The sequence below is a fragment of the Octodon degus genome, unplaced genomic scaffold (genome assembly GCF_000260255.1).
Source record: "Octodon degus isolate 3935 unplaced genomic scaffold, OctDeg1.0 scaffold00089, whole genome shotgun sequence".
NCBI classification, from domain to species: Eukaryota; Metazoa; Chordata; class Mammalia; order Rodentia; family Octodontidae; genus Octodon; species Octodon degus.
Genome location: NW_004524665.1, coordinates 2,806,153 through 2,821,014, shown reverse-complemented (window position 1 = coordinate 2,821,014; position 14,862 = coordinate 2,806,153). Strand labels below are relative to the sequence as shown.

Sequence of the window (14,862 nt, the reverse complement as noted above, 5' to 3'; positions counted from 1 at the left end):
TCTAAATAGTCTGACAGCTGCCACCCGTCCAGTCCCAAGTCCTAAATCTGGGCCGGATCTCTGCCACCCCAGGCTCCCAGAGCAATACCTGAACTTCACATCCCACAGGTGAAGCCGGAGGTGGTAAAGCCCACCTTTAATCCCAACACTGTAGGAAATTGGGGGAGGAGGAGGACAAGTTCTAGTTCAGTCTGGACAACTAACAAGATTCTGTCTCAAAATGTTTTTTAAAAAAGGGTCGGGTTGTAGGTCAACAGGAAGGTCCTGGGTTCATTCCCCAGAATCACACACACACAGACCCCAAAACCCACAGGAGAAGGGTATGGGCTGGGCAGTCAAGCCTGCGTATAAGCTCACCATGCAGCAGGTCAGAACTTGTTTCCTTGCAGAAATGTTGCAGAAAACAGACCAAACATAGGGAAAAATGTCACCTAGGCAGTTTAGGAGGCAGTTTATCACCCCGTGGACTTCTGACTAGGAGCTTTCCCAAAGAGCCAGAGCCCCACCTGGTGGGGAAAAGTGAGTGGGGAGGTAGGTAGGCACACTGGCTCCGATGGTTGGAGGGTGGGTGACATCACAGGTCATTAAGAGGGTTTACATTTTGCAAGTTACATTACAAGGCCATTAGTTAAACAGGCATGAGTTACACAAAAGGAGAAGTGTCCTGTTCTATGTGAGGTTACACTGCAAGGTCACCAGTTACAAAGGCAACAAAGACAGGGCTTTACACAAAGAGAGAACTGTTCTGTAATGGGGCCTGCCAGACACGTCACTTGGCCTTGGCAGGAATCCTGGGCAGGCTTTTTATTCACTTTTTTTTTTTTTTTTTTTTTTTTTTTCCGGAACCGGTGATTGAACTCAGACCCCTTACGTTTGCCAGGGAAGCTCTTATTCTACTGAGCCATCTCCCCAGCAGGCTTTTTATTTAAAATTTTAGTTTTCTCCCTTCAGTAAGATAGGAAGGTTCAGCCTAAGCATGCTTTTCCCCCCACTAGGTAGCCTAGGCTGGTCTCAAACTCTCATCGATTCTCCTTTCTCAGTCTCCCCAGTGCTGGGATTACAGGTGTGCGCCACCGCACCCAGCCAATCCACGCTTTTCACACTGCAGAGTTGTGAGGGTCCAGTGAGCGCCCAGGACGCCTAACCTGTGCCTTCCTGACAGCAACTGCCCACATGCCAGCTGTTCTGTCTGGCCAGGCCTGAACTGGCGCAGGCCCACCAATGGAGAACTAAAACCCTAGCAAACAGCCTCCAGCAAAGACAGTTTCTGGGAACGACAGTGGAAGCCCGGGTACCTGTCAACCAGCAGCCTCCGAAGCCACCCTGGTGCAAACTGGCTGCCACAGCTCCTGGGAGACACAGGGCCTAGCCACAGAGGACCTCAGCAAACCCTGCAGACAGGCCAGGGCCCCTCTACTGGGCCAGTCCTCATCCAGTGGAGGCTATGCAGGTAACAGGCATGAGCAGAACAAGGTATGGCTCACCAGACAGTGGAGGGCACAGAAGAGCAGTGTGAGCGCCAGGTGGGCAGAGTGGGCAAGGCAGGGAAGGAGCAGGCGCCCTGCGGGAGGTGGCGCTCTTCTCCCCAGAGTGGTCAGCTGCCATCACTGGCCAGGCCTAAGCCATTCTGGACATCCTGAGCACATCACACAAGCCACTTGAGTGGGAGGGCTGTGGTGTCTTCACCTTGTTGTCACTGGCATTTTTATCCTGGCAAGGAAGCATTCTTCATGTAGGCTATGTGCCCAATTCATGTGACCCTTATACGTCTAATTTTATAGAATTATTTTCATCCATGTTCATAAGGCTAAGAGAGAATATCTGTTGGAATTTGCTAACAGAACTCAACTAAAAACTTTTTTTGTTTTTCCTTTTTTTTTTCTTTTTCTTTACTAAAACATTTATTGGGGCAATAATTTTCAACAACACAGTATTTTAGAGGAAGAAAAGATTCCTCTTGGAAATTCTGGAGGAACATTTTCTCTTTAAAAGATTGGAAAATGGCTGGGCATGGTGGCATACACCTATAATCCCAGCACTTGGGAGGCTGAGGCAGGAGGATCACTACAACTTTGAGACCCGCCTGGGCTACAAAGTGAGCTCAAGGCCAGCCTGAACTACATAGGGAGATCCTGTCTCAAGAAGACAATAAGTAAATAAATATTGGGAAATGATTGGGCATAGTAGTGTACACCTGTAATCACAGTACTTGGAAGGGTGAGGCAAAAGGATCATCTTAAGTTTGGGGTCAAAGTAGGTTATATAGTGAGTTCAAGACAGCCTGAATTACAGTGAGACCCTATCTAAAAAAAAAATAGGAAAATCTCCCCCAACAGTGTCTCAGCAAAAGTGGGGGCAGCTAGAGGCCCTTGACCCACTTGCCACCCACAGGTGGGTCGCGGATGGGGCACAGGCTCTCCGTGAAGCATGGAAGGATGCCTGTGTAGCGGTTTGTCCTGAAAAAGCAACATCTTTCTGGGGCTTTCTGTTCCTGCCTCTGACCCATTTTAGACTGGCAGAGTAACTTGGGCCAACAGCTTTTTTGGCCAGGCATGGTGGCACACACTTATAATCCCAGCACTCGGGGCACCATGAGTCTGAGGCCAGCCTGGGCTACACAATGAGTTCCAGGTCAGCCTGAGCTACATGTAAGGCAGCCTCTCAGCGGCAGCACTCGTTACTCAACCTTTAGTGTACTGTCCCTCATATGGGAAGGGATGTCATCAGGCTGGCTCCATCTAAACTGGCATTTCTGCCTATGTTGAACTATCTCAGCCTTTGGGAGGGCGGAAGGGGCTCCTGGGCCCACACAACAGTGTTCTGCTCAAGTCCAAGCTTCCCCTCTGGGACGATCACAGTGGGCTGACCTCGACTAGGGCATCCCAGGAGAGGGCAATCCTGCTCCGCACAGATGACATGCGGCGCTGCCCTTTTCCAAGCGATATTCTTCCCCTCTGTTCCTTGTACTAAGACAAAGCCACTGGGGAAAGTGTATTATCTTCAGTTTTAGAAGGCTGCCTCAAGTGATGGTGAGAGAGAACTTACTCTAAAGTGTCTCCTCTAGTTTTATTTGGGGAGATGGCTCTTCCTTGTGCACTGGTACACCCCGAGCCCATCATGTCATCCTTCCCCCAGGGCCCTCCTGTGTTTCAGGGGACACTCCTTGAAGAGAAACTCACCTTGCATAAGCCCTCGCGGGAGGCACCGTCAAGAGTACATAGTCTTGGAAGGTTCCGGGCTGCAAGGGACGTGCCAACGGTGGCCTGGGTTGAAACTTTCCCAAGCTGCTGGGAGGGCTCCCTGCTCACCATTTCCAACTGCAGCTCACTTAGGTTGATTTTTTAAGTCTAAGGATTTAAGGCCTTGAGGAACTGTTCTTGCCAGCGGCCTTTCAGGGCAAAGGGTGGCTTCTACTTTACTTGAATTCATTCACAGCCAGCCCTTCAGACTCACACGTCCAGGTGTGACTGGACCAGGACTGAGGAGCACAGAGCCCTTGCACACTGAGTATTTCCCAGGACTTGTTGCACACGAGGCTTACTGTCGGGAGATCTCCAGGAAGGAACATGGGCCTTGGAGCACTGGCTGACAAGGGTGAGTTTCCAGCTGGAGGCTGGAAGGAGGCTGGAAGTCTTCCTGGGGTTTTGGATAGGGTAAACCCATGATCACCCTTGTGCTTTCTTTTTTTTTTAATTTTTTTTTTTTTAAACCAGTGCCTTTTTGTCTGTGACACACAGTTGTTAGGTTGACAACTTTTTTATTTATTTATTTATTTATTTATTACATTTATTTATTGTGTGTGTGTGGCCAGCTCAGCCCACCAGGGGGCGGGGCTGGCTGGCATGTGGTGCTGGGAGATCGAACCGTGGTCCCTGTGCTTTGCCAAGCTTGTTTCAAGTAAGTGCTTTAGACCACTGAGCCATCTCTCCAGCCCCCACCCTTGTGCTTTCTAAAACACACTCTAGGCCAGGTGGTGAATTTCAGACGGCATCACAGACTGTCACCATGATTCTGTGAAAAGCCCACACATTCCATTGTGACAGAGAAGGTGGCGGGGCTGGGGCTGAGGACTGAAGCTGGGTCCAAGGGGAAGAATGAGTTTGGGGCAAGGATCAAGGTTGGCCCTCAGGCAAGGGCAGGGCTGCAGTCTTAGGCTGTGCAGGGGCCATTACCACATGCAGATGAAACAGGACCCACCGGAACAGGCTGTGCTTCTGCTTTTTGCTTAGGGCCTGGCATCTCATGACAGACAAGAAGCTCCCCTGCTTCGCCTGCGCTGCTCTGCAACATAATGGGAATGGCCCACCCTGCTGCCCGGGACTGACGTTTTCCCTGAAGAATTCAGCTAATAGTCTGTTTGGCTATATTGTCTTGGGAAGACTATTCCCATTTCTTCCCACAACAGCAAATTAGTCCTCTTTTCAGTTTCTCTCCAGGAGGGCATCAACACCAAGGCTGAGAAACCAGAGGCTTCCAGGCTGCGTGGTTGGCAGAGGCACTGTCCCCAAAGAAGCTTCAGCAGGCACAGGTTCTGCAGCCAACACACCAGGGTGAGCATGGGGACAAAGTAAGCTCCTGTTTCCTGTGTGCGGTCTACGGAGGAGAGGAAAGTGACAACCCTGGGAAATGCCCCCGGGAGCTGGGAATCAAAGGCAGGCTCAAGCTCTGGTGACAGAGCCATGCCATGGTGAGGGTGTAAGTGAGTTGCTAGAGAGGACCTTGCCGGTGGGAGAAGGGAGGCGCAGGTGAGAAGGCCTAGCCTGAGGCTGGAATGGGGTGTCCCCAGAGCAAGTGCTGAGACAGGGAAGTGTGAGTGAATGGCAATGCTGTCACCACAGCACCTGTGGATGTCATGCAAGATGGAGTGAGCAGCATCTTCCAGGGATGCCTGAGAGCAGACACCTGGCCTCTGGCACTGTTGTACACCTCACAGAGGGACACAGCAGCTGGCAGAAGCGGACAGTGTACCCACACTGGCCCACAGAGCTTTGCAGAATAGCCATTCCCTCTCCTCTTCTTGGCTCTCATGTCATTTCTGGCTCTTTTTTTTTTTAAAAAAAAGACTGTTGGTAACAAGGACAACAGCAGGTGGCACAGGACAGGAGCAAGCCTGCAGCACTCAGGTGCAGCTGGGGTCTGCACCCAGAACGCTGAGCCACAGCTAAGCCAGGGCTGTCTGGCTCCTCCACTGTCCAATTGCCAGGCTCCCTGAGGCAATTGTGGGGGAACCCGAGCTGACTATATACCCCACCTGCCACCCAGCGCCCCGTGAGCGGAGGAGGGGCTGGGGGAGCACCCCAAGGCAGCAGACCACACACCCCCGGCAGATCCCTGGTGTCTTAAGACCTCATTCCCTAAAAATAAAAAAAACCTGGTCACCTCCTGACAGTCACAAAATTACCTAGTGAGTGAGCACAGGCCCAGAGGCTATAGAGGTGCACCTTCCCTGGCTGCCACATTCCACTTCCTGATCAGCCTCATCTAGTGAACAGACTGTTAGCTTTGCAGAATAAGGCTATTATGAGGTTCAGACTGACCAATTTTTTTTTTAAATCCTCATTTGTCCTAAGTTTGATAGGGATTTTTTTTCTTTTATTTATTTGTGGGGGGGGGGGCCAGCTCAGCCCACCAGGGGGCGGGGCTGTCTGGCATGTGGTGCTGGGGGATTGAACCGTGGTCCCTGTGCTTTGCTAAGCTTGTTCTAAGTAGGTGCTTTAGACCACTGAGCCATCTCACCAGCCCTTTTTTTCTTTTTTGTATTTAGGACAGGGTTACATGGTGTACAGGGTCTCACTGCATAGACTGGACTTGTAGTGATCCTTCTGTTTACAGCCTCCCAAGTGCTGTGAATACCTGCTCACGCCACCACACTCAGTCTCAATCTCAGCTCACACTGGGGGCGGGGCTGACACAGCAGGCCAGGGGACTCAAACTCGAGTCCACCCCAACCTCTGCATCTGCCTAGCAGACACTTTAATCTGCTGGGGTATTTGGTTGGCCAACAGGGATTTTTTTTCATTGTTTCAAAAATCTTGGATTTCTAATTTTGATTTTACCAATTTTTTCATTTATCTTTATCATTTCTTCCTTTTCTTAATGATGTTTTTGATGTTTTTAACCTTCTTTAGCCACATCCCTAGCACATAGTGTACATCCAAAAACTCCAATGAGTAAATGAATTACTTTTCCAACACCTGAAGTGGCAGATAAATGAGGAAAGGCCTGGTCCAGTTACACAAGGAGAATGGTCAGTGTGGTGACCACACACACACAGGGCAAGGAGATGCAGAACCCTGGGCTCAGTCTGGATGCAATGGGCCCCAAAGTTACACGCTGAATACCTCACCTGAGATGGGACTGCACTGAGACAGGCCTAGAAGGAGGCAAGGTTAAATGAGGCCTGCACGTGGAAGATGAGAGACCGGCATGTGGCATGTTCCATTTGCCCTGTGAGGAAGAAAGTGTAGCCACCCACTGACAGCGAGAGAAGAAAATGGGGTCACAGCTGGAAGGCACCTGATGGATGCTTGCTCCATAGCTGACGGCTGAGTCCTGGGCAAAGGGGACAAATCTGCAGTGGCACCACTGTGCTCCCAGAGATTCCCCAGCAGTCACGTCACAGAAAAGAGAAGTCGGGATGGAGCTGCAGCCAGGGTTTGCCAAGGGCAAGCAGCAATGACCCCCGGAAGTCAGGCCGCCTCACGCCCACTTGCCCCACTTCCTTCCCTGCCCGTTTTATCCGGAAGACCACTGCTCTCGTCTCCAGCAGTAAGGCCCCATTCTGCCTTACCATGACTAACACCGTGAGCAACCATCTACTGTCAGCAAGGGCAAGTCACAGACATGCTACTTGGCAGACATTTACTCTAAAAGACTGAAAAGTTCCCTAAGGCTGATATAAAGAAGATGCAGAAAGCAATTTATAATAAAACATGCATTTCAGCTACCAGCTCAGGCACAGCTGCAAGGCTCACCAAGGCAGCCAAGAGCTTATGGTTGCACACAGCGCCCCGAGAAGACCCAGGTTCAACCAGACGACGCAGATTTGCAGAGTCTGATTCAGATACCATGGGCACCAAGATTCAGCCTTCAGGATCGATAAAACTCAACTACCTGTTGCATTTTTTAAAAAGTTAACATTTCAGGCTGTTAGAAATAATGACCTTAAGTATAAAAACTGGAAAGTTTGGCTTGAATTCAGGCAATCCAGCACCTCCACCACGCAGCACCACGCGCAGTCCACGCTTCGGTCATCGTCCATTTCCTGCAACCAAGTCTCGGAGAGAAGCTCGCCATTCACTATGGCCATCTCAGATCTGACTGTCACCCTCAGGTAACCCCAGCAGGCCCCACTGTGAGTGACCTCAGCTGAAAGTACAGAGCAGGAGGAACTTCAGAAGGCAGAAAGGAAGGTCATGAAAACAGCCTGTGGTAGTCAAGGGGACTAAGGTATGATGTGCACATGTGCCGCTCCCAACGATATGTGCCAACTGGACGAGGGCCCAGTCAGCCCACAGGCGCAGCACGGGTGGCCCTCTGCGCCTCAGACGTTCACTGCTACAGTCGTGCTCTCTAAACCTGCATCAGCAGGCTCATCTCAGACCCGAGCTCACCTGTCAGTGTGTCAGGTAGGAGAACCTGCACAGCTGGGGCCCCAAGGGAGCAAGGAACGTTCCAGCCTGGCTACTGTGCCTTAAACTCCTAAAGCAACCCCCCAAATTCTGCTTCCTCATCAAGCAGCTGGGTGAGTCTGAGAAGCAGAGGTTGAGATATGTGTGCTGTGGGTGTCACCTAAAAGAAAAGGGAGTCCTCAGAGGGATAAGCAGGGGTGCAACACCACCAAGAGCCTGCCAGAGAACAGACTCCAAACTAGGTCACACCAAGCAGATGGCAAGACAGGATCAGGAGTCTTTATGTTGTCACTTATCAGGACTCTCAATCTTTTTTGTTTTAGAACCAAAAATCAAACTAAGGACCTTACACTCTGAGGTAGGCACTGGCCACTGAGCTATGTCCCCTGCCCCCAAGCCTCTCAGGCTTTGAGTCCATTTCTTCAAGGGTAGAGAAGAAGGCTGTAGTAACACTTACTTCCGGAGCACTGAAGACTGGGCAAATGACTTACAGTACACGAAGACACTTTTGTGGAGTACATTACCAATGTGTCACTACTCTCGCCGTTATTTTTAAGGAAACAGCAGGCTGTGGAGAAAATGACCCACTGCTCCTTAGGGCATCAAACACCCAATGGCCACGCCTGCGTAGAAGCAAGACCATGCTCCCTAATCTCATTAGTAATGAAATGAGGTTGACGGTGACCTACTGAGTGAGTGCGCCTGCCTGGGAACTGCACAGCTCAAAATACCTATGGGGCTGGGAGCTGTTCAACCTTTCTTGGGGCCTATGAGAAATTCCCCAGAGCTTCCCCAAACTCACTACAGTCTTACAGGAGTCGGGAGTGTGGTCAGTGTGGGCCCAGTCTTCCTCCCCAGGGCTTCTTGGAGACCTCAGCAATGAATTTCATGGGTGGAATGGCTTCCGAGAACCCCTCTTCCATAGGGCACCGGAGCAGGGGACTCATGAAGCATGCATTTTGGAAATCAAACCTAACACTCCAGGCATAGTGTTAGAATGGGCACACAGGCCAGCATGGAAGAGAAACAACTAAGCTTTCCCTCAGTGACAGCAGCTGCAGAACATTTCAGAAACAGGACAAGCCAATTTGAAAACACAGTACTGACAGCATCACGCTTCCCTAACCCACCTTGATCCCGTTCCTCCACACCCACCAGCCATACAGCCCCGCACTCCACAGTCACATACAGCAAATCTATGCATTTATTTTTGTTCTAAAATGTGCTTTTTCCTTAGTGAACTTTAATATCAGTCCAAGACCTCCACCTCCCCTTATAAAAACAAAACAAAACACACACACACACATGCCACCCTCCAACTAGGTGAAAAATCCCCGGCGATTAGTCTATAACAAATATTGACACAAAGGGGAAAAAACCATGTTGAAATGTATTAGAATCAACCTGTACAAAAAAAAATTAAAATATAACCTGAAACTGTTCAATTCATAAAGTCTAGTCAAGTCCTTTCTCTGCCCAGGAGTATGCTTCAGTCAGAGGGCTCTGGTCACCAGCCAAGGGAAGAGGAAGAGACAGAGCAGAGTCTTTCACAAGCTGAGGGGCCTTGGGCCACCATCCCCACCACAGGCACAGCCAGGGTAGCAGACGCTGACAGCCAGCCAGGGACAGCAGGCCCGCGGCGATCGAAGGCTGAGCAGTTAGAGGGAGCAGGATGAGGCCAGCAGAGGACGCCACCCACACTCTCCATCCGTTCAGAGGCCAGCTCAGACCACGCAAATTCCCACAAGCGAGGGATCTGAACTAGGCTGGAGAGGCTGAAACCCGCAGGTTTAGTAAACATAGCCCAGCACCACATCCCTCTGTGGCTCCCCCGGAGCTGCCAGCAGGGGTAAGGCAGGAGCAGGGGTGGGGGGACCTGGCTAGCGGTCCTTGCACCATGGTGGGAGCTGTGCTCATCCCTGCAGCTGGTTAAGGGGAAAGCTGCCCCAGCCAAGGACCAGCCTGACAAAAGGACATGGAGCAGAAGAGCAACCAGGAGGGAGGCGTGCCGCACAGAGGTAAGGACCTCCTGGGGGGAGCTGTGGTGCTGACCCTGGAAGATGGCATCCATGGAGCCCCTGAGTCTGAAGGGACCAGCTGGGGAAGGAAGGTGTGGGGAGGGCAGGGGCAGCGGCTTTTCTGAAACAGTGCCAGTGGGTACAGGGGGCGCGAGCGAGGGGCAGGCAGGTCTGGAACTCACTGCAGCTGGAGAGGCAGAAGAAACTGGCCCACGGTGTCCCCTCCCCACTGGACCCAGGCCTGGTGAGTGCCAGCTGCCCCGGCCGGCCCTAGTGGCGGCTGGAGACCAGACCTTTCACTTTGGACATCTTCTTGGTGGGCTGCCTCTGCTCCACGTGTGGTGGGCACTCCCGCTCAGTCAGTTGCTGCTCCATTTCCTGAGCCGAGGATGACGCAGTGGCCTTCAGTGTCTTCTTGATGTTGGTAACCTGGGGAGAAACAAGTGGGGTGCTCAGCCAGTGGGCAGCCCCCCCACACCATGTTTGTTCTCACTGCAACGAGAGCTTCCAAAGGAGCAGCCAAGGGCCAGGATAGCTCAGTGGACTAAGCACCTGCTTACACAAGCGTGGGAACTGGGGTTCAATCCCTGGCACCATACACTGCACCAGCCCCACCCCTGGGTGTGCTGAGCCAGCAACCAAGTCCATGCATTGTGGTGCACACCTGTAATCCCAGCACTTGGGAGGCTGAAAAGAGTAGGATCACTACAAGTCTGAGCTATGTAATGAGACCCTGCACAAAATACTAGGAAAAAAAAAAAAGGAGCAGCCAAAATCCTCTGAGAAAATTGGAAATGATCAGAAATCCAGCTGGGGAGATACACAGGAAATGAGTCCAGCAAAAAGGCAGAATCGATGCTTTCTTGGTTAAAATGAAAGACATGGGCTAACTGGCAAAGCAGTACCACACAGAAGGTAAAAGAAAATATTAAAATGTCCTTGGGGGGGAATAAAAAAAATAAAATAAAATGTTCTTAGAAACAGAAAGGTGGAGCTGGTGAGATGGCTCAGTGGTCTAAAGCACCTACTTAGAACAAGCTTAGCAAAGCACAGAGACCACGGTTCAATCCCCCAGCACCACATGCCAGCCAGCCCCGCCCCCTGGTGGGCTGAGCTGGACACACACACACACACACACACACATAAAATTTAAAAAAAAAAAAAAAAGAAAAGAAAAGAAATAGGTAGGTGACCCAAGCTATTCAGCTGACTATACTCGACTAACTGCTGTGCATGTATAATACCTTAAATTCTTTCCAAAAACTTGGGGTACAGCTCCACAAACTCTTCTAGAATCTACTGCAGGATGAACTTCCACCATGTGAGCAACAAAAGAAAATCCAGGAAAAGACTGCCAAGTGCTACCACCACCACTCCCCACTTGCTACTTATCTTTGTTCCTTATACTAAAATAGGGGCCCCAAAATAGCTACACACCATGCTTCCTTGTCACATGTGTCCTAGTATACTATGAGTGTGCTACCACGTCTACATGAGCTCCCTGGTGCTCCCTCCTGTAGACAGCCTGCAGCAGCGCTCCGCACACTCTGCAAATCCCTGAGAAGACACGGGCCTAGAAGTGAGCTTTTCATGGGGGCTGCACACAGTGAGGAGTCCCTGTGTGACATGCCTGGAACACAAGCGCTTCTGACTTCAGAGATTTTCAGGTTTAGGAATACTTGCATTCATTGCACCAATACGAAAAGACCTCGAGATGCTGGAGCATTTCTGATTCCTGCTTAGGCATGCTCCGCCCACATTACCTTCTGACAGTGCCTGCACCAGTGTCTACTTCTGCCAGCTATGCACTCCGGCACCGGTTTACAGCCAGTTCCCCAAGCGCAGTTCTACTGGCTGTTACACTACTGCTCTTCAGCTCCCTGACAAGAGAAGTGGAGGAAAAGCTGGCGGAGGAAGGAGGTGGTAGGAAGAGCAGTCAAACAAAGATCAGCATTTAAAGAGTCACCAGAATGAAGAAAGCAAAGAGGCCACCGCACATGTCTGTGGGCACAGTAAAGGGTTCAGGAGCACAAGGACACCTCAGAAGGAGGCAGCCCTGCCCGGAGCCCGGCTGCTTCAGGGTCTTGGTGGGGCAGCAGATGAGTGAAGACCAGAGGGACAGGACAGCTCTCCGATGTCCCCTCGCAGGAGATGCTTACTGCTGCTGCTTACCTGACTGCAAGGTCTGCTTTGCTGGCCTTAGAGGAAGTCTAAGGAATGTGATTTCTAGAAGTGTGCTCTACTGCACGTCTGGAATCCCAGCACTCTGGGAGACTGAGACAGGAGATCTACGTTTCAACCCAGTCCAGCCAACTTAGCAAGATGCCATGTCAAAATAAAACGGGGATGGGATGGAGCTCAGCATGAAGACCCTGAGTTCAAACCCAGTACTGCCCCCAAAAAAGTGATTTCCTCAGTATTGCTATTTTCTTTTTTGGCGGAACGAAGGACTGAACTCAGGCCCTTGCACTTGCCAGAGAAGTGCTTATTCCACTGAGCCATCTCCCCACACACACCCCCTTTTTGCAAGTATTGTTGTTTTCTAAAACAACCCTCCAAGGCTTCTCCAATTTGAAGTGCTTTCTAGTAACAGGAGGAAGACTAATTTAAACTCTTAGCTAGAGGTGACAGATGACTTAAGTCTTCTTGTGCATGGCAGTTACCTCTGACTTCCAAAGCATGAGAGGCACCTGCAACTGAACAGTACCAAGGCATCCCAGCCTTATATGGGGCACTCTGCAGCCCCAGGGAGCCAGCACCTCACCCCTGCCTCTGTGGCAGGACGGACTCAGCCTCTACCCTGTCTGTGCCTTCTGTACCCTGAGACAGCTGGCCTCCCTGCCTCCTGCCAATACAGCCACTGAACAACCCAATTTGGGGTCCTAGCAAAAGCCTCTGAGTATAAAGGGGTCACAACAGGCCACCCACCCTCACTGTGGTCTACATGAGCTGCCCCTCAAGCACTCGTGATTCCTGCTCACAAGAGCAGAAGGGGTGGTGGGTTCTTCCTGGAGCTGGAGACAACACTCTGATCTAGAACTTTCTTCCCTGCTGCGAAGCCACGCTTCCCCACTCCAAGCCTGGGACAACTATTCTTTTTATTCTTTTTCTTTCTTTTCTCCCCATGAAGCACTGGGGATTAAGCCAGCACTTTGGACATAGGAGGCAAGCATTCTAATTCAGAGCTATATCCCAGCCCTTTTTAACTTTTTGAGAGAGGGTATCACTAAGTTGCCCAGGCTGAGCCTTACACTGTGATCCTCCTGCCTCAGCCTCCCAAGCAGCTGGGATTACAGGAGAGTACCTCCATGGCTGCTGAAAACAGTCAGCCCATCTCTGCTTTTCAGCCTTTCATCACCCTGTGATTGAAGCTGGGCAAGCCTCCTCAGCAGGACACCTTGACACTACTGGGGACTCGAGCGCCGCTTTCACACTGACTGCCCACCCACTCCCGCCCACACTGCCCTGCACCACCTCAGCCCCCTCAGGCCTGGCAGCACCCCTCACTCCAACTGCCCTGTCCATCCTTGGGGTCACGTGCCAGTGTCCATGTCACACTCTCCATCACGCTACCAACACCTGTAAGGCCTTGACAGCAGTGAGCACTGGTAAGCACAGTGCACACCTCTGGTGGAGAAGAGGCCTGAGGGCATGCATCCCCCACACCCAAAAAGTGAGCTTTCCTCCTCAGCCAAGACCAGGCCTGGACCAAGAGAGCACATGGCCACACACTGCGCTCTGTGGTAGAAAGGCCTTGCTCAGGACAGCTGTACTGTGGGCATTTTCAACACAGAATCATAAGGGGGTGCCTGAGCCAACCAACACTCTCAGCCAAAGACCACAGTGACTGCCAAGTCCCTTCTGCAGGAGCCAAGCCCCTTCTGTGCCTTCCAGGACTCAAGGAAGGCTCCCGTGAAGGTCTGTAGCCAAGCCTGCTTCAGCCTCACAGACTTGAGCCTCAAATCCCTCCACACAGAGCCTCCTTCAGCTGGTGATAGGTGTTACCTCAGATGTGTCTTACCTGCCATAATCCAATCCAGCCCCCTGATGTCCTGCCCTTGGCAGCCTGACTTCCAGGCCATTCCTGCCCCACCTGCCCCCAGTGCTTCCAAACACAGGTCTCAGGAATTCTTCAGTGTGGCTGCACTTGCTAGCAAAAATGCAGCCTGGTTAGCTGGGCACTGGGGCACACGCTTCTAACCCGAGTACCTGGGAAGCTGAGGCAGGAGGACCACTGTAAGTTTGAGGCCAGCCTGTGCTACACAGTGACATGCTATCTAAAAAGAGAAAAGGCAGAACATGGCCTATTTTGTGAATGTACAACAGCTATTATATTAACCTTCCAGGGGACACCAGGCACTTTCAAATATAAAGAAAAACAAGATCAAATATAAATGAAGAGTTTTGTAATGCTGCAACTAATTTTTTTTTTTGTTTTTTGTTTTTTGTTTTTTGTTTTTTGTTTTTTGTTTTGTTTTTGGCAGAACCGGGCATTGAAGTCAGGCTCTTGCACTTGCCAGGCTTATTCTAGTGAGCTATCTCCCCGGCCCCTGCAACTAATTGTTCTTTGTCTTTCTCTCCAGAGTACTCACTTAACATAATGCTTTGTTAGAGAGGATTAAAGGAGGGAATGTTCCCAGACAGTCTGTGACAGGGTCTACGTCACTTAGAGGGAAGGCTCTGGAAGGTTCAGTTCACCAGAACAAGTTACAGATTTCGGAAGAAAACACTGCTTTCCCCTGTGAGAACAGTAATGTAATTTATAGTTAAAGCCGTGTGTAGTAGCACAAGCTTAGAACCTCAACCTACCTCTGGGAAGCTGAGGCAGAAAGATCAAAAATTTAAGCCTATCTGGGCAACTTGGCAATTTAGTAAGACTTCGCATCAAAAATTAAAGGGGGGGGGGGGTGGCAGGCTAGCACACACCTGTCATCCTAGCACTCTGGAGGCTGAGGCAAGAGGACTGCTGAGAGTTCAAGGCCAGCCTGGGCTACAAACTGAGTTCAAGGCCAGACTGAACTACACAGCAAAATCCTGTCTCAAGGGCTGGCGAGATGGCTCAGTGGTCTAAAGCACCTACTTAGAACAAGCTAAGCTCAAGCAAAGCACAGGGACCTCGGTTCAATCCCCCAGCACCACATGCCAGCCTGCCAGCCCCCTGGTGGGCTGAGCTGGCCACACACTAAATAAATAAATAAATATTTTAAAAAAAT

General features: G+C 50.9%; 1 protein-coding gene across 5 annotated transcripts in view; it reads right to left on the bottom strand.

The window, feature by feature from the left end:
* Positions 1 to 9,002: 9,002 nt before the first annotated feature.
* The window catches only part of Cops7b (COP9 signalosome subunit 7B), a 26,876-nt gene continuing 21,016 nt past the window's right edge, over positions 9,003 to 14,862 (bottom strand). For all 5 annotated transcript variants that reach the window (XM_023722269.1, XM_023722267.1, XM_023722268.1 and 2 more), the window contains one exon: positions 9,003 to 10,078. In XM_023722269.1, the coding sequence (XP_023578037.1) occupies positions 9,920 to 10,078 (159 nt within the window). In that variant the 3' untranslated portion in view covers positions 9,003 to 9,919. The remainder of the gene's footprint in view (positions 10,079 to 14,862) is intronic.